This window comes from Rhineura floridana, chromosome 7, assembly GCF_030035675.1.
Source record: "Rhineura floridana isolate rRhiFlo1 chromosome 7, rRhiFlo1.hap2, whole genome shotgun sequence".
NCBI lineage: Eukaryota > Metazoa > Chordata > Lepidosauria > Squamata > Rhineuridae > Rhineura > Rhineura floridana.
Window position 1 is genome coordinate 1573367 of NC_084486.1, and position 22281 is coordinate 1595647.

The 22281-nt window shown below is 41.6% G+C and overlaps 1 protein-coding gene across 1 annotated transcript in view; it reads right to left on the reverse strand.

The window, feature by feature from the left end:
- CUEDC2 (CUE domain containing 2) overlaps window positions 1–21215 on the reverse strand; it is a 25491-nt gene extending 4276 nt beyond the window's left edge. The window contains 8 exon segments of the mRNA XM_061634570.1: window positions 7836–7897; window positions 9139–9309; window positions 10216–10259; window positions 12248–12383; window positions 16143–16282; window positions 16998–17143; window positions 19087–19163; window positions 20971–21215. Of these exon segments, the coding sequence (XP_061490554.1) occupies window positions 7836–7897; window positions 9139–9309; window positions 10216–10259; window positions 12248–12383; window positions 16143–16282; window positions 16998–17143; window positions 19087–19163; window positions 20971–20973 (779 nt within the window). The 5' untranslated portion in view covers window positions 20974–21215.
- Between the last annotated feature and the right edge of the window lie 1066 nt (window positions 21216–22281).

Consider the following 22281-nt stretch of genomic DNA (forward strand, 5'->3'; position numbering starts at 1 on the left):
TGCACAAAGCGTTCTTGTGAGGGTTCCTTTTGAGGTGGGTCTTGCTAGGAAAGTGCAAGCCAGTTGCTGGTGGAAAGGTCCCCCTTTTTCCTTTGTCCTAAATGCTTTCATTAGGCCACAAGTCAAAATGCCAGTCAGAAGTACAAGGGGACCAGCATAACTTCTAATTAACGTTAATTTCATTGTTGTTTGTAGCCAGTACAATACAGGAGGTGCCAGTGTTTCCCTTGTGTTTGCTGGGTGTCAATGGGTAGCCCTTTTAAGACCCTCTGCTAATTATCTGCTACATGAAAAAAAACCAGTTACATTGTGGCAGTACTCTATGAAAGCTTGTGGCACCATAAATCTGTTAACCTTTATTAGTGCCATCAGATTTTTTTGCAGCTAGTTTTGAGAGGCTTAGAGGGCCCACTTAGTGCAGAGGTACTATAGAGCAAAGGCTCCAGTGTACTGAGTTATGGTCCTTTGTACCTAGCAAAATGGAGAATGCAGAAGGAAAACAATAAAAGAAGCATTTAAAGATCTTGATGCTTGCATATGAAAGCTTGGAAACATTCTTTAAATCAAATGAGACATTTTAGTTTAGTCTTCGATCAACCAAGACCTGAAATTGCTACTCTACTTCAGCTTCCGAATTCTATACCTAGAAATACAGAAATTTATTTATTTACTTATTTATTTAAGCTTATATACCGCCCGACTAGCAACAGCTCTCTGGGTGGTGAACATTAAATAACTTCAAGCACAAGTTAGAATTTGTACTTCATATTTGCTTCAGCTTTAGAGGTCTCCTGAATGCCCCGTGTGAAAGGCACATTTGAAGCTCAAAGTAGCTTGGCTGCGTTGGGCCATTCTGTTACTCTCACAGAAGTTGCTGCACCCAAATGAGACTGAAGCCTTTTCAAGGAAGCAAGTTTGCTCCCCTTGTGTGTGCATGCTGTGATCCAATCAATAGTGCTAGCAGATTGATCTGATGCTTTATTGGAGGCACAGAGGTAGCAAACTTGTAGTGAACATACTCAGTCCATGTCTTGTGGCAGCACTCAACCAAAGTAGTACTTTCCTCCTTACTCCTAGGTACCTTCATTCAATGTACTGTTGTTCCAGAGCATGAGACATTTGAGCCAAAGGCTGAAGGAGCTAGTTTTGAAGAAGTGTTTCTACTTCAGCCAGTGTGTAAAAGGGCTTTGCCTTGCCTTCTTCCTTTACAGGTTAAAAAACCTTCATTGTTAGCAGCTATAAGGTATGGTTCAGCTCATCACTGAGGTGGATACAGTGACTCCAAGTATTACAGATGTTTTGCATCACCCAGTAGATCCAATTAGAAGATGCAAAACTTGCAAAAATGTTCAAGTTTGTCCTGCATCTGCATGTCTCTTTGAAGTACATTCAGTAATGAAGTGGCTAGTCAACAACAGCATTGAATAAAGTTCCGGAAATATTTAACCCTGGAGATATTTTATGCATTTCCCAGCATTGTTGAGGGGTGACACAAAATGTCTGCAGTTGCAATGGGTATGAGCTTTGGGATAGCTAACCTCATTTGTAGAACAGACTACTTGGAGACTATTTCATTGGTTTTTAATTTCATTCTATAGAAGATACCACCTTTCCCTCGTGATACCTTTTGATATTCTCTACTCACTTATAGCTAACAGTATGTACTGTCTACAGGTAACTTGAATTGAGCAGCTAGTTCTGCTATGTAGTGCTGATTCAATCAACTCTCCTGTGGTAAAGATGCAAATAAAGCAGGGGCCAGATTTTTCAATAAACAAAAATAATGCCATTAGCAGCCTTATGACTGCACCTTTTATTGCTTTCCCCACTAGATTTTGCTGAATAGAAGTAAAAAAAAGTACAATATTTTTATCATCCAAGGACAAATTTACAGATGTTCAGGGAGACGAAGTTGGACCTGTTTTTGCCCCTCAGATGGTGCAGTTTTATAACCGCAGCAATTCAGTCTGTCTAAACTGCAGTGCCATCCCACAGTTGTAACTAGAGAGCTCAACAGAGTGAACTGAGGAAAATTCATCTTCTTTCTCTTGACCTATTATTGCTTGATATAGTCTCCGCTGGAGTAGGATGCTTAGAAAAGTGTTTGAAATTCATCTGTTAAAGCTGAAATCTGCCAAAATGATGTCCTTTGCTCGTATCTGAATGCCAAAAATTGTCAGTGTACACTTTAATATTAATGTGCTGTGTTTCAATAAGCATTTGTGTTTTTACACATCAAAATCAGACATATCATAATTTATTTTATTTATTTATTTCTATTTAAAATATTTCTATCCAGCCCTTCTCCCCTATAATAGGGCACTCAGGGTGGCTTACAAAAATAAAATCAAACATGTACATAATAAAATTGTAAACAGTAAAATCACAAAAAGATTAAAATAAATGTAAAGTACATAAAAGACACACACACATAGAATCATAGAATAGTAGAGTTGGAAGGGGCCTACAAGGCCAACCAGTCCAACCCCCTGCACAATGCAGGAATCCAAATCAAAGCATTCCCGACAGATGGCTGTCCAGCTGCCTCTTGAATGCCTCCAGTGTCGGAGAGCCCACTACCTCTCTAGGTAATTGGTTCCATTGTCGTATGGCTCTTAACAGTTAGGAAGTTTTTCCTGATGTCCAGTCGAAATCTGGCTTCCTGCAGCTTGAGCCCATTATTCCACGTCCTGCACTCTGGGACGACCGAGAAGAGATCCCGGCCCTCCTCTATGCGACAACCTTTCATGTACTTGAAGAGTATATACATATATACTAAAGGGGCTACAAAGGTAAAATTTAACACAGAAGGCATAAAATCAGTGTCCGGCTCTACCTTCAGTCTCCCCCCAAAGGCTCTCCGGAACAAGATCATTTTCAGAAGTCTCCAGAAAACCAACAGGGAGGGAGCAGAGCGGACTTCTTGGGGTAGGGTATTCCAGAGCTTGGGGGCCACAGCTGAAAAAGCTCTCTCCCGCGTGCCTGTCAGTCTAATGTCTTTCACTCCAGGCACGCAGAGGAGACCAGAGGCAGATGATCTTAAATCCCAGGCAGGTACATATGGGCGTAAGCGGTCCCTCAGGTACATTGGTCTAAGGCTGTTTAGGGCTTTAAAGGTCAGAACCAGCACTTTGAATTGGGCCTGGAAACAAATTGGGAGCCAGTGGAGTCGATAAAGCACAGGGGTAATATGCTCCCTGCGCCGTGCTCCAGTTAACATTCTGGCTGCTGCATTTTGAACCAACTGCAATTTCTGAACTGTTTTCAAAGGCAGCCCCACATAGAGTGTGTTACAGTAATCAAGCCTCGATGTCACCAATGCATGTGTCACTGTGGCCAAGTCAACTGCCTCCAGGAATGGACGCAGCTGGTAGACCAGTTTGAGTTGGCCAAAAGCACTCCTGGCTACCGCAGCCACCTGATAGTCAAGCAGCAGGGCAGGATCCAGGAGGACTCCCAAACTGTGGACCTGCTCCTTCAAGGGGAGTGCAACCCCATAATCTGTGTGCACTGTACTACTTTCATTAGAGAATAATTCACTATAACCTCAAAGTGGATTACATTTTTTATTTATAAAAATATTTATATACAGCTATTCATTTTTTAAAAAATCAAAGTGGTTTACAACATATATAATGGCAGAATAGAAGAATATAAAATTTAAAAATCAAACCACATAACTATTGTAGAAAGATAGTCTCAATTGCCTGCATAAGCCTGGTGACAGAGAAGTTTGCAGCAGGCGTTTAAAAATCAGAACAGAAGGTGCCTGCTGAATCTCTGTTGGCGGAGCATTCCACGGGACTGGGCCAATGATGCTAAAGGCTCAGTTTCTTGTTGTCAGATGACCCTTGCCAACTTGGGAGATGAGCAATGGTTTTCTGGCACATGATCTCAATGATCGAGCTGGGATATAAGGGTTCAGGTATTCCCTAAGATACCCTGGCCCTAGGGCTGTGTAAATGAATACAAGGACCTTGAACCTGGTTCAGCAGTGGATAGCTAGTCAGTGCAAGTGTTGGTCATATGCCCACATCATCAGTCTGGCTGTTGCATTCTGCACCAGCTGGAGCTTCTGAACTAGGCCCACGGGCAGCCCTACATAGAGCGCATTGCAGTAATCTAGCCTCGAGGTCACCAAAGCATGGACTACAGTGGTCAGGCTATCCCTGGCTAGAAATGGCCATAGCTGGTGAACCAGGTAAAACTTGTAAAAGGCACTCCTCAGCACAGGGGACACTTGAGCCTCTGTGACAGATATATATCCAGGAGTACCTCCAAGCTATGCAATGGCTCCTTGACAGGAAATGCCAACACCATCCAGAACCTTGCCTATCTCCTGGACACAGGAACCACCTACCCAAAGAGCCTCCATCTTCCCAGGTTTCAAGCAGTTTATTGGCCTTCATCCAGTCCACCACTGCATGCAGACACCAATCTCTCCTGATTAGGGAGAAATAGAACTGTGTGTCATCTACATACTGATGACATTTTGCTCCAAAACTCCTAATGACTGCTCCTGATGGCTTCATATAGTTGTTAAATTAGCACTTGGGAAAGGACAGTACCCTGTGGAACCCTATAGCATTAATCCTTGGGGACCGAGGAGTACTCTTACTGTAGGTAAGAACAGACCCACCATAATACAGTGCTCCCAATGCCCATCCCACTGAGTCAGTCCAGGAGTATATCATGGTCAGTGGTTATCAAAAGCCACCAAGAGATCGAGCAGAAGTAACAGGGTTTTGCTCCCCATGTCTCTCATCATAAAGGTTGTCCATCAGGTCGACCAACGCTCATTCAATTCCAAAACTGCGTCTGAAGTGAGATTGTAGTGGATCTACACGATCAGTTTCATCAGTTACTCCACAACCACCTTGGCCAAGAAAAAGGTGTTGGCAACAGGTCTAAAGTTATTATACTTCATTGGATCCAAAGCTGGCTTTTTAAGAATTGAAGACATCACTACCTCTTTGAGGGCAGCAGTCAACACTCCATCACACAGAGATGCATTTACTACATCCATGACCCATTTACTAATGGTATTATGTAGCATTTCTCCATGTTCTGTCTCAATTTCTGCAAAAATGGACACTTTGGGTAAATATAATTCACCATATCCTTCAGTCCAACCAAAATCAGTTGGAGGAGCACTACTGCCACAACAACACCTGGCATGCTGCATGTTGTGCACTTATGTGTGAAGAACAGTTTTAACTCAAGATAAGATTGTCTGTTTTGTTATTGTTTCAACGTCAGATCCTAAACTGAGAAATTTTTGCAAGACTTTTTTCCTGTCACTCCTGGTAGCCAAACGCTTCTACAAGGAGCTCAATGATGGAACATCCAGAGGTGGTCTCTTGTCACTTCTGACTATTCACAAACCAATAAATAGTTCAGGTAACTTGCACTTATTTCCAGCTTTGGACTTACTGTTAAGCACATGAAACTCTACTGGTCTGTTGGACTTCATACATAAGGCCCACATAAAATGTCATGCAAGGACACTAGGTGATTTTTGCTACTCTGCCATGCTTTCAGTCTGGGTTTTTTCCTGATAAAGCTGCAATAGTTATTTATATATATATATATATATATTAATATAAAATATTTATAGCAGCAATGTCACTCGCCAGGATCAATCCATGAGTTTACTGCTGTGTGCACAGCATACTTCAGATGTAGCACAACCCTGAGCTCTACTTCTTCCAGAGGAGTGTATAATTCAGGTAGGCAACATGTGACCATATGCGAACCCTGTTTAGCCTGGAGAAGAGAAGACTGAGGGGAGATATGATAGGACTCTTCAAGTACTTGAAAGGTTGCCACACAGAGGAGGGCCAGAGTCTCTTCTCGATCATCCCAGTGCACAGAACACGGAATAATAGGCTCAAGTTACAGGAAGCCAGATTTTGACTGGACATTAGGAAAAACTTCCTGATGGGTAGAGTGGTACGACAATGGAACCCATTACCTAGGGAGGTGGTGGGATCTCCAACACAGGAGGTGTTCAAGAGGCAGCTGGAGAAGCACCTGTCAGGTATGCTTTAACTTGGATTCCTGCATTGAGCAGGGGGTTGGACTTGATCGCCTTATAGGCCCCTTCCAACTCTATGATTCTGTGATCAGGTGGTATTTCTCTACGTTGTTCTGAAATCTTTTCTTCCACAGCCTTCACAGATGTGAATTTATTCTTTTTGAGAAACCATCCATTATTAGAGAATAGTGAATATAGATTACCAAGATGTAGCTCATGGGACACAGCATCTTCATATGACATACAACTTTGTGTAAGAGGCTGGATAACATCCCTTTGGTAGGACACTTGTGCAACGCTTTTTTAAATCTGACGTGATAAAGTCTTTATGTTCTTAATGAAGTTAGAGACAAATGTTATAGGTGCTTCTCATGAACTTATTCCAGTTTCAACTATCTAATACATGGATTTTATGACACTTTCTGGAGCCTTGCATCTAATTATTATGTGCAGCAAACCTTTGTTCAAATAGATTTATCAGCTTTTGGGTGAGGACTACTACCAACTTTTGTGCATCTTACTCATCCTTCCTCATTCCAAGGAGACTTCATACTTGTTTATGGGTGGAATTAGACTAAATAATGGCACTAGAGCAAAAGGACTTTCCCACCTCTCTTTCCCACATATGCCTGCTAAATCTGCTCTGGGGATTTTCCCCAACCCTCGAGCAGATTTGGGGATGGTGCAGGGTGTGTGTTGGGGGAGAAGGACCATTATGCTAGTGCTGATCCATGCGTTAGCACTGTTTAGTTGAATACCACCTGATGTGTGGGTCTATTAGTCAAACACATGACACCTACAACTTCTTGTATTTGCCCTTGAATATGTGCAGTTAAGTTCCATTGTTCTCGTGCAGCTTCTCTTAGTCGACAGACACTTAAACCGGGAGTTCCTTTTGTTGTTGATACTCTGTTCATCAGTTTCAAGATGGCGGGTGGCCACTTTCTTAAATTGTGAAGCCCTTGCAACTCTGACCATTTCTGGCATTGAGATGACAGTTGAGGACACCAAAATTGTCTTCCGTGTTAAATTTCAGCTTTAACAGATGAATTTCAAACAAAACCACCAAAAAAAGTTGCTTGTGCTGGACAACTAATATGTTGTTGGGGGAAAAGTATTTTTTAAGACTTTAGCACCATTATCATGCTCTGTTTCTTTGATCAAATGGACTGAGATTGGAGTCCAGATGAAGGGGGATTTAACTCTTCTTCCCATATCATGGTTGCTATGAAAATCCCTCTCTGATATTTGTCCTCAATAGGGAAAGTGCAGCACTAATAGCACCTTCCTTCCAATGGCACAGGATTTCTCTCAATCGTAATCGTATCCTTCATCTAAAGCATCTTGTCCAACCTTCCATGATAGATTGTTGAACTGCTCCTCTAATTTGGGATTTTTCCCTTCAGTGTACCCCAACACAAACTTCTTGTGCTAAATTTTATGAAAATCTTTTTGACATAGTCTAATTGTAATAGTTAATTGCATTGCTTCCTAAGTAATTGAGTAGAATACTATTTTCATATTTTGCCTTACATCACCAAAGGGCTGGGCTCTTACTAGTTTATGAATGAAAAGCTAAACATTCAGGGAAGGGGCCTGGAATATCTCTTAGGGGCAGACCCTGTAACCCCTGCTGGTGGCTATAACCCTGGCAACACTGTAAGGAAGCTGTTCCTCATTTATAGGTTACACATATTATTGCTGAAGTCGTATTGAAAGCCAAGATCAAGTTTGCACTTTGAACCATACTTGCTGGCTTACCTTCCAAATGGATTTTTGTGGGGATTTTTTTACTTACTTCTCCAAGACAAATTGCTTTAATTCATCTTGCCTGGATGGCTTCTGAGATCTGGACGCTTCCTGAAAGTAAAGAGCAGGACAGGAAATGCAGAAGCAGTAATACAAACGGTCTGTTTTACATTCAGCTGTTGGCCAGATAGTAGTGATACAGCTATGGCAATAATGGCCATTGTGAGCATCATGTGATCACAAGTCAGGAGGGTTGTGGGGAAAGCTGGAAGGAGCCTATGCCAAAATAGTCTGGTCTCAAGTTCCCGAGGCTCACCAGAGAACGATGCCCTCTGCCAGGGTTCTGTTCCTGGGAATAATATATTACACACAGTAGCATAGGTCCTTTTCAAATCCAAAGCTTGATTATAATAGTGGAGGGGAAAGAGGGCATGGCATATTGGGGAAGGGGGAAGGCTAAGATCAACCTGAAGGAATAGGAAATGCTGGAGTGGCTTCAAACTCACACAGGCCGCCATGGGTTATGGATGTTTAACTAATCAAGCCGTCACATTTTAGTGGGAGGGGGGAATCTTTTGTCCATAGGTTGAATGTGCTCCTCTAGGCCTCTCTATATCTGTCCCTTGGGACTCTCCGCTCGCCAGCCTTGCTCCATGCTGTTCTGGAGTGACTTTTGCATGGCTGGAACGTATCCTTTGAAATGTACCGGTAATGCTTTTTGCTTGCCTGGATAGAGAGAAGTGTACAAGTAGAAACCTCTGACTTTGGTGGGGCTGGCATGTAGCCTCCAGTACAAAAGTAGACTCACATCTGTCATTCAACCCCCCTTTGACTCTGGCCCTGCCATCGCTAGTATGCGGCCCCTGGCAGGTTCCCCACCAAGGAATGCAGCCCTTGAGCTGAACAAGGTTCCCCACTCCTATTTTAAAGGATTTGTGAATGAAAGTATTCAGAAATGATACAGTAGGGCCCCACTCATACGGTGGGTTACGTTCCGGACCCCAACTGTAAAGCAGAACTCATTGAATAGAATGGCGCGCAATGCCCGAAAACCGCCGTAAAAGCAGAACAAGCGCCGTATGAGTGGGGCTTTAGTCTAATTGTGTCTAATTGAGACCGCTGTATTAGCGAATTGCTGTAAAGCAAAGCACCATAAAGTGGGGCCCTACTGTAAAGGTGAATGATGAACGGCTTCTTTACCGAAAAGCAGATTTTCTAATAGCCTACCATTTGACTTTCTTGCATAGGTGGAATACTCAGCAGTGCAGGCCAGAAACTGCTCTTTCGCCTTGCTGATAATGAATGGGTGTCCCCAGCTAGCTCCCTGGCATGACACAGTCATGGTAGAATACCTGAACGGTAGTGCCCACTGTGCTGAGTTGCCCCTTCTCCTCCAGGATGAGCTGTGCTGCCTCTTCCAGGTTTCCCAGGGTCATGCCTAGAGCCTTTTGGGCTTGACTCACAGTACAGGCTGAAAACATCTCCAGCATCACTTCCACTGGATTTGCTGGACTGCCTTTTTCCTAGCCAATGCAGGAAAGTTTCAGAATAAGTCTGGCAGGCAACAAATAGCAAATGCTGGTGCAGACTGTTGTCATTCAAGCAGTTTTGAGAAAGCATGACGTTTCTTCTTGGACCAATGTGAACGTTCTACTAGGCACAAGATTGCCTGACAGCGGATCGCATAGTGGGCAAGGCACAAAGACAATTTGTTCTGTTTCAAAGCACAATGGTAGGTATGCATTGAGCTATCTGTCCACAGATGTCGTGTAGTAGGACAAAACTGAAATACAATTAATTTGAGTTCTTTACAGCCAAAGATGTGGCCACTCAGTGTGTCTTATGCAGATGCTGCAATTAAGATGCAAGTAAAGTTTACATTAGGTTGACAGGGTATTTTTGGACTGCCTCATAACAGATGTGCAGCCTCTGGGGAGACTAAGCAACAGTTGAGTACCAAACATGCATTTATTGCAAAAAACACACACACCCCAATCCCTCAGGGATGTGGTTAGCTGTGATGGCATGGCAGACAGGAAAAAAGAATTCGACAAAGCCATCTACTGTCCAGAGTTAGCTAGAGAGGTCACTACAGATGCACCTCCAAATCCATAGCTGTGCTATGGCTCCCTCTACTGGTGAATACAACAGCCTGTTCTCCTCTTCATTAATGCTGGTCAGTGCTTCAGATTGTACATGGTTCCTGCTCTGCACAGTGTTTTCTGAAAGATGCAGAGCACATTTATACATAAAAAACCTAACAGAGCAGTATTCTTAACACTCAAAGAGAACAAGATAGTGTATATTGCCTTTGGCCTGATTTGAGCACGATGATGGGTACTTAAGAAAAACAGTTATGTGGAACATTGCTTGGATGTTTTCATGTTTAAAATGGATCTTTACACACTATGTGTACAGCATGAACATACCTCTGTGTTGTCAAACTGGGCCACACATTTCTCACAGTCTAATTCTGCACATGTAGGCGAGATAATCTGGTTTAAATTAGATGTTGGCAGCATAGAACACTGCACAAGTATTCTGACATATCCAGCATCCTGTTTGAATCATGTGTCTCTATGCAGCAACCAGGAGTCCACCGCATGCCCACCCCACCCCACCCCAAGAACAGTTAAGATACTAACTTGTCTCTTCCTGCACTAATATTCCAGGATCTGCATTAGCTAAGTGACAAAGTGCTAACTTTAAAGCACAAGAGCCCATGTTCAATCCTTGGCATCTCCACTTGGCTAAAAATCTTCCGAAGACACGCTGTCACTTAAAAGTAGCTATAATCAATGGCAAATAGAGATAAATAGTTCTGTGTATTCAGCATTTATATAGCACTTTTAATATGCAAGGTGATTTACAGTTTCTATGTCTGCATTTACCACAATCCTGTAATGTAGGCCACTGTATTGAGGTGAAGGGAAGGCATTTGTCCAAAGCCACATTACAAGTCTCTGAGGACTTGAACTATATCTCCCAGGTCCAATTCAATCTTTGTGCATGCAGTTGGTAACAGCAGTAAAAGAAAGATGTAATGATGAAACGTTATGTATGGATGCTAATAACCTTTAGGCCAGGGGTGGGGAACCTTTGGTCCTCTGGATGTTGTTGAACTATAACTACCACCAGCTCCAGCAAGCATGGCCAAGGGCCAGGGATGATGGGAGTTGTAGTTCAGCAATATCGGAAGGGCTGAAGGTTCCCCAAACCTCCTTTAGCCAGTGCAGGTCTTTAGATATAAAGACTGATGCCTTTCTGTTCTGAACTGAAGCTCAATTTTAAATGACACACAGAGATGGGATGGAATTAAGAAAGCATCACTTCACTCTGGAATCTATTGCCTGAAGTGCGGATACCACATTTTACTTCAGGGCAAGGTCAGCACCATTCTTTGGCAAATATGGTTTATGCGAGTTTGCTGAAGGCTTTCAGGTTGTGTCCTTGATACAGGTTTCTTTTAATGACACTGGGAAATAAAGTGAGTGAGCAGTGTGTACATATGGGTGGTCCTTTATATTTCCTCTGGACTGGGAAAATAAACGCTTTATAAAATGACAAATAAATAAAGGAAGCCACAGACCTGAATTTACAAGATCTGAACAGGGTGGTTCATGACAGATGCTGTTGGAGGTCACTGATTCATACGGGCGCTAAGTCGTAATCGACTTGAAGGCACATAACAACAAAATGACAAGGCCCATTCCTGGATGTCCTGGATGATAAACTTGCTGGACATGTAGTCACTCACTCTACCCAAAAGTTCCCAGCTACTTGTCAGCAGACATGTTAAATCATTATTAGGAATAATTTTGGATCAAGTGACCTACTTAATCCAATTTGATTTAATCGGAAGCTTAACTGAAATTAAAACTATTTTATTTCAAAAGGATTGTGGATTTGTTTTGTTTTTGTAGTCTTTTGTGTTTTAATTGTGATTTCTATATTTACAAAAGCATTTTTACACTCCCATATCATAAAACATCAGGGGGTGTACAAAATTATAATATATTGGTGGTGGTGTTATCTTTGTATGCTGCCCTAATAGTTTTACTGAAGGATAGCCTGGAAATCTTTCAAATGAATACTGCTCCTTTCTGAATGGGTGGCAAAATGCCAAATGTGCTATTCTGTGTACTTATCAAGGACCAGGCATAGTTCCCCCCTCCCTAACCACCATCACTTTATAATAGGAAGTTATGTGTGGCCTCCAAGATCTTGAAGATGTATCTTAATTCCACCACCTCTTAAAATTAGCACTACTGTCTTATTTAGGGCATTACAACACAGGAGTGCTTCACGATCATAGCCTTTCCTGTGTCATTCTGGATGCCCATTTGATCTTTCTTCTTTTAAATGGAGCAAGCCTTGCACTTCATTTAGCCTCTTGAATTACATCTGTAGCCAGCCAACATCACCTTGCACCCAAGTGTTCATCACATAACTTACATTTACTGCGGGCTTCATGGAGCCTTTCTGAGAGAGAAATCATCATTTCACAAACATTGCCACTGCAAGAAAATAATGGCACATTGTTGGCAAAGACCAGATTGAGCAGGAGCCACATTATTTCCTTTCCCATTGTTATATCCTGCCTAGCAGAAGCACAGGTGAGGAGAGCAAAGGCCAAGGTGGCTCTACTCATGATTTCAAAACATTCTAAAATAATATTTAAAAAGGAATGCGAACCATTATAATTTATACATACAGGGTCATTTTGAATAAACAATCTTTATTCAGAGATCACTATTTGAAATCAGCAGGATTTATGAAGTTTTCTCCCCCTCCAATAACCAATGTATTGTTTGGAGCTGAGCTCTGGGTAAGCAAGTGTTGGAAGGATTTGATTCAGTGACTAAGAGTGTTTCTAGATGGAGGGCTCCTAGCATTACCAAACAGTTAATCTTCTGCAGTAAGATATGAGCAGGATTGCTATTCACTGTTCATGACTTCAGTAGATACAGCATGTTCATTTCACTTTGTTCCATCTAAACAGTGGGCAGGACTCAGCCCAATGGACAGTGGTGTTGGGCACTGGTGTCTCCTCCCCTTTCCCAAGTCACCACACATCCTTTCTCTTAACCTTTTGAAGGTGGTTCCTTCTCATCCCCATTTAATCCCCTGTTTCTTTAGGGTATGTGATTACCAGTTACCAATTAGCATGCATGTATAAGTTTTTGTCTAAAAACTGCACTACCAAATGAAATACCCAACAGTTTTTAAATCCCCCCTCTAAATCTTAAAACCACACTCTTTCCTATCCCACACATTCTTCCACAATTCATTTCAAGAGAGAGAGTTCTCGATACTTTCTCTCAATTTCCTAGTTTTTTGGCCAATCAGCTCTGCACCACTCAGCCAATATCAATTTAAAAGGTTGCTATGGCCAAGAGGTCCCACTCATCTGTCTCCAAACAGAAAAACCACATGACAGTATTTTTTTACCTTACCAGTGCTACTTGTTAATTTGCTCCGGTTGTGCAATTTCCCCCTCCTTCCTGTTGTCATCATCTCAGCCCAGCTAATGTGCCTAAGCTTAGCCAAACTTAGCCTGGCCAAACTTTCTTGCAACCCCAGGAGCTGTTTTGAGCATGCTCAGAGGTGTTTCCCTCAAGGCCACACCTCTAGAAACTGGCCCTCTATAGGCAGGCAGGAGTGGTAGTTTGATCAGCTTTTTTTTTATTAGCATTTGGTAACAGAGAATGCAACAGTGGACAGTGCAAGTCTCTTTCTATAATAAACATTTATTTTTTACATGTTAAACTATTTGCATTTTTTAATGAACTGGGGGATATTCACTAATCGGTAAAAAAACCTTGCGGTTTAAGAACGTATCTATAGCCAACAGATATTTCTATTAAACTTTAAAAAGCAGGGAAATTGGGCAGCTATAATGAATGCACCAGGGGAGCAGGAGACCCGACCTCCTCTGAGATATTGTACTGCCCTACAAATTTGTAAAAATGCAAACACAATTTGGGTTGGTCTTTCACAGTCCAATCCACGTCTGGTGTAGCTTGGAAGAATTTGGTAACATGTGCCTCTGAGCATATGGTGAGTGGCTGCAACACCTGTCATCTCTAAAGATGGAGAATTAATTTTTGTATGTTTGTTAGGGTTCTTCTTACTTTGCTTCTTTTCTGTGTTACTACTCTTTCTACAGAGAATTTAACCTAGAAAATTATATTTCATTATTCATCCTAGAAATCTGTGTCAAATTTATTTTTATTAATTTCAAAGCCTTTTTATTGGTCAATGTCATATGATGGTGAAGACAGCCTTTTGTGTTTCAAACTGGAGGTTATGCTCTATATTTTGGGTGCATTAACAGTTGAATCTGAAACTGCAGCTAGATATAAAATCAGACTGATTACAATATGTTGCTACTTAAGCAGTGGTTCTAGCTGTTGGAAAAAACAAACTTGGCGTGCTCAAGATGCTTGTTTTCTGCCTGCTCTGCTTAAAATACTCCACTTAAGGAAAGGTGGGCATGGTCAATTAAAAACATATAGGATACCTAAACTTTTGCTAGAATATATTTCACCTCCCACTGTTTTCTCTTGTGCAAACTGAGACACTCCTGATGTCCATTAGAAACTATTCTGCAGAATAGTCAGTGCCATTATTCCACAATTGTTTCTGGAGCTTCTGTTAGTGTTTCAAAGTGTTGCTGTACTTCACATATTCACAGAAACAGAAGCAAAAGAAAATGATTTATTATAGGAAACTTCACTAAAATTGCAAAGAAAACCAGACATATTTAAAGTGACTATCGGAACTATATCAACTGTTTCCATATTGTTGCTTCCCCCCTGCTAAAACAAGATCAGCACAGCGCATGACTTATTTCTGTTATTTGGGCTGATTGCAGGTGTCGCCACCAGAAAAAAGTCCAAAAGGGGTCTGGGTTTTTTCTCTCTCTTTTTACACTTTGAACTCTTGATTCTCTCCGACTGTTTTGTGCATCGCCATGAAAATTTAGAGGGTTGTTAAGCAGGTGTTTCTGAGTTGAGGACTATACGTTTTGTAAGGTTTTGTTTTGAAATGAGCTTATGGGAAGGATCAGAATGGCATGGGGGTATTTTCAATTTAACATTGCGGAATGCAAAAAATCCATGCTGACTATAGTATACAGCCACTTTTGCATAATTACTGGAGGACTGGGAGGAGAAATGGTTGAGTGTTGTCTATGCTCCTACGTTTGATGGACTACTGGTAACTGGTGAAGGTGAGCAATTTTCCAATAATCATCATCATAATAATAAATTTAATTTATAAGTCGCCTATCTGGACAATGGCCACTCTAGGCGACGTACAAAAGAATTAAAATACAATACAGTAAAATACAATAATACAATTTGCTCTAATCCAGCTTTTGCTCCCTTGCTAAAACTGCAATCAGAAAACCACTTACATGGAAGTAAGCTCCACTAAATTCAATAGGATTTAGTAGTAGATGTGGTTAGGGTTGGACTGTAACATGGTGAGTGACCTGCCCAATTAAGAACTTTTCTGCAAGTTTGTTTGCTCACAAAGTCTTTTGGATAGTTAGGAGGAGGTTGCAGTAAGTACATCTCTTGTACTCCCACACAGAACCTCTTTTTGCAAGTCTGCTCACAGGGGCTTTTAAAAAGTTGGAAGGGGGGATATTATGGTCATAAGGCTCTGCTCTTCCATATCCCATCACTTTCCTCTTCTGCAGGTTTGTTTGTCCATGAGATTTGGGGGGGGGGAGGTTGTGGCTGCCCTTCTCTTCTGTATGAGTTTGTTTGCCCAGGAGAGCTGTCAGAAAGTTGGGAGGACGTGATGGATCGTTGTTCCAGTCTAGCTTTTGATCTCCTTGCTAAAGCTGCAATCCTAACCCCATTTATCTGGGAGTAAGCCTTGTTGACTGCAAGAGGATTTACTTCTGAGTAGACATAGTTAGGATAAGATGGTGACTTCCTTATTAAAAACTGTGTTGTTCTTGTCAGGTCTCTGTCTGCATCAGTAAACTTTGCAATGCATGGATTACACCCTGCCTACACAACCACCCCCTTGGCAAGTGTGTCCCAGCAGGCAGCCACATATTGGATTTACTGGAGACCTGCAGGTAAAGTCCAAGGTTTGTAGGTCCTGGTTGTGTTCCAGAATCTCTTCTTGTTGTTGTTCTTATAGGTTGGTTATTTTCATGGTTCCAAACCTATACCCACCCCTCAGTTCAAAATCAGGGACAGGCAGGCTGGAGATTTATTATTATTATTATTATTTTGAGTATTCCTTATTTATCAATATTACATTCACATCCAGTCCCTCTTTTCTCCAAGGAGGCTCAAGGTGGCATTCATGGGTCTCCTTTTCTCCATGTTATCCTCACAACAACTCTGTAAGGTAGACTAGACTGTGAGACAGTGACCGGCCCAACATCACACTCTGCGTTTCCTGGCTGAGTGATGATTTTAACTGTAGACTCCCTGTAGTCATTTACCTTCTGGAAGACCGCTCTTCTCACTGCACCTCAATTATGCATAATAAATAAATAAATAGTCCTTCTACTCTTTCCTCCAAAGTTGGATTTTATCTTTTTTGGCAATAAGGAAACAACATTGGAGTATTACAGGATGATAATTGCAACTCATGGATTTCCCATTAAAGCATGAGTGAACAGGACATAGCGATTGCACAGTAAATGCCTCATCTGGAAGCAGTTTTGGAAAGAAAATTACAACACAGATCCTTGAAAACAGAATACTTTTGTAGGGATAACATGCTTATTAGCTAATTTGTATCCAGATCCACAGGGGTCAGAGGTGGAAATAAGGGCTCCTGCTGGGAGGCAGGGCAGGCTATAAATCAAATAATAAATTTAGGGTTAGGGTTATTTATTTATTATTTGATTTATATCCTGCCCTTCCAGCAGGAGCCCAGGGCGGCAAACAGAAATACTAAAAACACTTTAAAACATAAATAAATAAAGGATCAAAACTTGCTATAAATAAATAAGCTAAAATTCTTCAGCACTGAAATCTAACAAATACTGTCAGAGGATCACAATGTCTACAGTAGGAGAGCTAGAACTAGACATGAAAGAAATGATTGGTTCAGACAGTGGACACAACAGTGCAGAACAGAAAAGCTCACCCAGCTACCATTTAATAGGGCTGCACTGTTTTCAATACTAAATTCAGCACTGTGTGTGATCACATATTTAAAAACAACAACATACCTGTTGATTTCCCTGCACAGCCAGGGATGTAAGCTTCCATCATTTCCATAAAGGTGTCCAAGTCAAAATTCTCTTCAAATGACTGGGGGGATCCAAGCCCTTCCAGGGCACTCATCATGGAGGAGAAAACAATGTCATCCATTCCACTTGAAGCATAGAGAAGAAAAGGTCACTGAAATTAGGTAAGTTGCATTTGCTTTTTTGCCGTTGGATAAAAGGCATCTGGTTGCTTGAGGTGAATTATGGTTAATATTTTGTTTTGATTTATAACTTTTATTCAGTTTTATAAAACATGCTTATTTAAAAAGCAATTAATAAATATGGATTAAAATTACATTTATATGTTGACACTGCATTATCTCAAATATTTTGGATTTCATAAAGAATGTGCTTTGTTAAGTCAATATTCAATAAACATAATGCGGTCAACCCTAGTCAGCATGGACAATGTTGAGGGATGATGGGAGCCAAGTCCAGCAACATCTGGAGAGCCACAGATTCCCCACCCGGACTCTAAATCCACTTTTTCCCTCATCTGCCAAGATGCAAGAAATGGGAAGGTAATTGGAAGAGCATCTTCTTTGTAAGCAGAAGGTTTCAGGTTCAATCCCTGGTACTTCCAGATAGGACTGAAAGAGAACCCTGTCTGAAACCCTGGAGAAACCCTGCCAGTCTGTGCAGACAATCCTGAGATAGATGGACCAATGGTATAAGGCAGTCTCTTACGTTCCTATGAAAAGACATCTGCTACTGCAAAAGGCAGATTTTTTAAAAAAGAAAACCTCATCGGCCTTGCTCCCAAGGTTGGCTTGGGAGTGAGCCTGATTTCAAGTTAAAGGCAGCGCCACAAACAAATTGGAGGGATCTTCAAAAATCTTCAAGATCTCAGTCCGCCTGAAGAATAGTACACTTTTTCTGCCTGCTCTGCTGACCCCAAAATGGAGATTTAAAAAATGACTATTTAAAATGTTTGCCAATGATTGTTTACAGATTCAGAAATGGAAATTGACAGATTTTACTTTCATATGAAATTAAATATTAAGTCACAAATGTATGGTTATGCTGTCTGTAATATTATTGTGGATGTCTGGCCTGTTATAACACCTGAAGTCTGGAATGCCAGGTAAGCTATAGACAGAAGAAAATCCTTCAGATGGAGGGGAGAAGAGAATTATTTTGACACTTATCAGAGACTTAACACTCTAACAAGCTATTTAATAATTAATTATTGTTTTTCCATTGTAGGCATTCACAGCAATTAACACATTATTACTCAAATTTTCAAATCACTATCAATGACACTACCATCTGACAAATACCAAAATACAGCTAAATTATGACTAAACAGAACAGTGCCTATAGGAGTGGGAGGATCACTGTGTCATAACATTCTAACATTGCACATAAAACGTCTTTGGAGGGCAGCAGAGCAAAGTGAAAAAGAAAAAAGGGCCCCCCATGAATTAATTTGTTCACACATTTACCCTACTCAAACATAACAGCTCAAATAACAACTTGTTAAAATTATACACTGCATCATGCTATTTTCTGTAAAAACCAAAACCAAAATCCCTACAGCCAGCTGCTTTTGGCTTTGCTCCAGTAACTGACACCCAAGCCTAAATTTAAAAGTGGTCATCATGGTCTTTTGCATAAGGTTAGTTTTATATTTTAGGGAGAAGCAGGTCCTGCAGCTGGAAAACAGCCACTGTGAAAGACTTCTTCATACTGTACTGTACTGGCTATACTGTTTATTGTATTTTATCATGTTTTATTGTTTGCCGCCTAGAGTGGCCATTGGCTAGATAGGCGGCCTATAAATTAAAGTTTATTATTATTATTATTACATGAACTTGCCATACCACAGGCAGAGTCAAGGAAACTCCCCTGAATTGGCTCTGGAACACATGCATCACTATAAACTCTATAGCAAAGAGCATATTTTGTTATGCCTGAGAGGCTACTAGATACTAGTCCACTCTGCAACAGATTTGTGATGCACCCCTAGTGAAAATTCTTATCATGCTTTCTTACAGAAAACTTGACATACACCTGTATGGATGTAATATTCAAAAAGTGAGATACATACCTCAAGTCAGCAGCTGGGACATGGGACTGGATGAAGTCTGTCAAATTCTCTTGGATTATTCCCTCTAGATCCATTTCCTTTGAGGAATGGGCAGTTGCGAAGGAAAAGCACAGCACACACACAAAATTTCAACGTTCAAATTGGCACACACTCCAATGCATAATGCTGAATTTGCAAACCAAAATATGAGATGTGCCCCCTCTGCTTAATAGACATACAGCCCAGACAGTTTTGTACTGTTGAGCAGATAAAGATATTTTTTCACCACTTCTCCTGGGTTTGTCTTCCCAAAATCTGAACATGCCAAGAATCACAAGCCCCAGCAATCCTTCCCAGGGAAAGCTATTGGTGTTGAGCCGCTGCCTCAGATGAAGAAGGTGAAGATTCCAGCCTAAAAATCAGCTTGGGGCCAAATTATGCATTATGTTAAATATGTGACTGCATATAGCACATCCATTTCAAAAAGCCACCAGAGGTCCTAATCAGGATCATGACTTGGCATGTGTGTCGGGGGGGGTATGATCCTTTTCCCTGTACCACTCTCCTGATGAAAACTGCACACACCCCTCACCTGCTACTGACAGCAACAGCAGCTTGGTGTCTGTATGTGATTTTCATCAGGAATATGCTGTATTTAATCTCTCCGCTCTGGGGTCTAAAGCCTGATTGCTCCCATGACTGCTATTATTACCATCATTTGGCCGTGGATGAGCTTTTTAATCAATGCTAGGTAGACTGAAAGACCATCTTATTACAAGAGTTCACCATCCAGCCTATGTGTGTAAATACTGTGACCACAAGGTCCACAAACTAGGAATAGTAATCCCAAAGATTTGTTTTTCTGGACTGTTGTGAAGATAATGCAATTAGAACTGGCAAACACTTCATACATTTACATTCCAAATGTTGTGTAAGAACAGCAACAATCTATTGTAGCCTTTGCAGCTAAATATTTTAAATGGAATAAGCACCAGGGAAGTGTATTGCCATGAATGAATGATGTTTAACTAAATCTAGGTGTACTATTTAAATAATAAGAAGGATCTGGAGTTCTGCTTCTGTTCCTTTAAAAGCTGCAAGATACTTTCCCTAGCATGGTGATCAAGTGATGGGAAAAGCTTTCCTTGTTCAATTTCTGCACATCAGGCTTTTGTTAAAGGCACTTACAATGTGAAGGATACCAAGACCATGAAACAATTAGATATTTTTGCCAGCTTTGCAAAAGCTTTAAAAATAATTCTTATATTAATAACCACCATAGAGATCTTTAAGAATTTGGAAAGGATGTTGCAGGCAGGACTTCTCAGAGGCCTGGGCCTAGCCATAATAAATGCAGCCATAATAAAATGATGACACGAAAACAAAATAAGGAAAGATATAATTTGAATTTTATATACTTAACAAATGCTTTTCTAGTCTTATTCTGTGCAAATACACTACTTATTGAGAAAAATATTTTTGTGGACTGAAAAAGTTGATGTTAAGCATTATGACAAAATCTGTCAGTTTAAAAAATGATGTATTTTACCAAATCACATCTCTTACTTGTTTAAATTTGCAGCTCTGAGCTTGAAAGAGTGTCAGAATTTGATCCGATGCCCATAAAAAAGTTGCAAAACTTATCAAATGCCAAAACCCCCCACAAGTGTCTATATTTGAGGTCCTCTTTGAGCTTGAGAACCCCAAATGGCCCCCTCCCCTCTGTCTGGCCCTAGTTACAGCCTCTGAGCATTCTCCAGCCCCTGCTACCTGGGTGTGGCAGTTCTGTCTGATCTACAGAACACTCCGCCCTAGTGAATACACCCTGCATACGCTCAGAGGCAGTCTCCCCCCACTTCTTCCAGCTGCTCTCAGACTGTAGTCCCGAGACACGCACTGCCTTACCATGCCTGCCCAGCCGAGGCGCTAAACTCACGTAGGTAAATAAGTACAGGAACTGGTCCGACACTCGCTAGGTGTGTCTGGAATGGCCACCTGGCGTCCTGCAAGCATCCACCCGCTGCCTCGCAGCTCCCGCGCAGAGAGGTTGGAACAATCACGTGATGCCGACCTTCCTCAGCCTAGAAGCGGCGGAAGCTCGGCGCTAAATTAGAGTTACTATACATAGACTTAAAAGCAAGGCTGACACACCGTTTCTGAATACGATACTTCCTGGTTCCTTTTGGCGCCATTTTTTCGTCTTGCGGGATACAAGTAAGAGCTGTTGCCTACAGAAAACAAGGGGGAAACCCTGAACTTTAGTATTGTGTGTGACTGAGTAGTGTGGCGTGTCCCTCTAAAGAAGTCGAAGCCAAGCTCTAACATAAAACAAAAATCGTGCTACAAATTCAAATGCTAACTCGGGGAGGGGGGTGTTAGGGAGTGGACCGGGACCTGAACCTTGGCTCTTTTGTGGTGGCTCCCAGATTTCCTGCCTCTCTGCCCTTTTTAATGTGAGTTAGAAAGAGGAAGAATTATTGTTTATTAGGAGGCACACTGTTGCCCATTCACAGCTACGCTAAAATATTGGATTTCTTTTCTCCGTCATATTATATGGCCAGCTCTCTTCCACACGGTCGGTCGGAGGTGCGTGGGGGAGGTTAAAGCAATACGAGGGCGAAAGGCAGCCTGTGGGAGCGATGCGATTTGACGACATCCCACGGATTGCTCTCTGGGAACTTGCTCTTGCTCAGGCTGTGGGCGGCTGAATACCCTGTTTAAGAAGGTTTGAAGGGCAGCACCAGTGTGGCGTAGTGGTTAGAGTGTCGGACTGGTTCGAATCCCCACACAGCCATGAAGCTCACTGGGTGACCTTGGGCCAGTCACTGCCTCTCAGCCTCGGAGGGAGGCAATGGTAAACCCCCTCTGAATACCGCTTACCATGAAAACCCTATCGTCATAACTTGGGATCGACCTGAAGGCAGTCCATCGAAGGACATGGGGGAGCGGGAAGGGGAATTGGAGATAGCTCACAGTCGTAGGACTACCTTTTCAGTCCTTTTTTTTTAAAAAAAGCATGTTTCTCAGGTGGAGTTTAAAGGATTTTCCGTTGAAACTCCACCCAGAAATGGGATGGGATGGACTTACTACTCACAAAATCAAAGCCTCTTGGAGAGGGAACGGGTTGATCTGCCGATCAGTTGCTAAATCTCTTTGAAGCTGAATTTGAACAAAACACACTCAAGCTGCTTCCACCAGGTTTTACAGCAAAAAGGG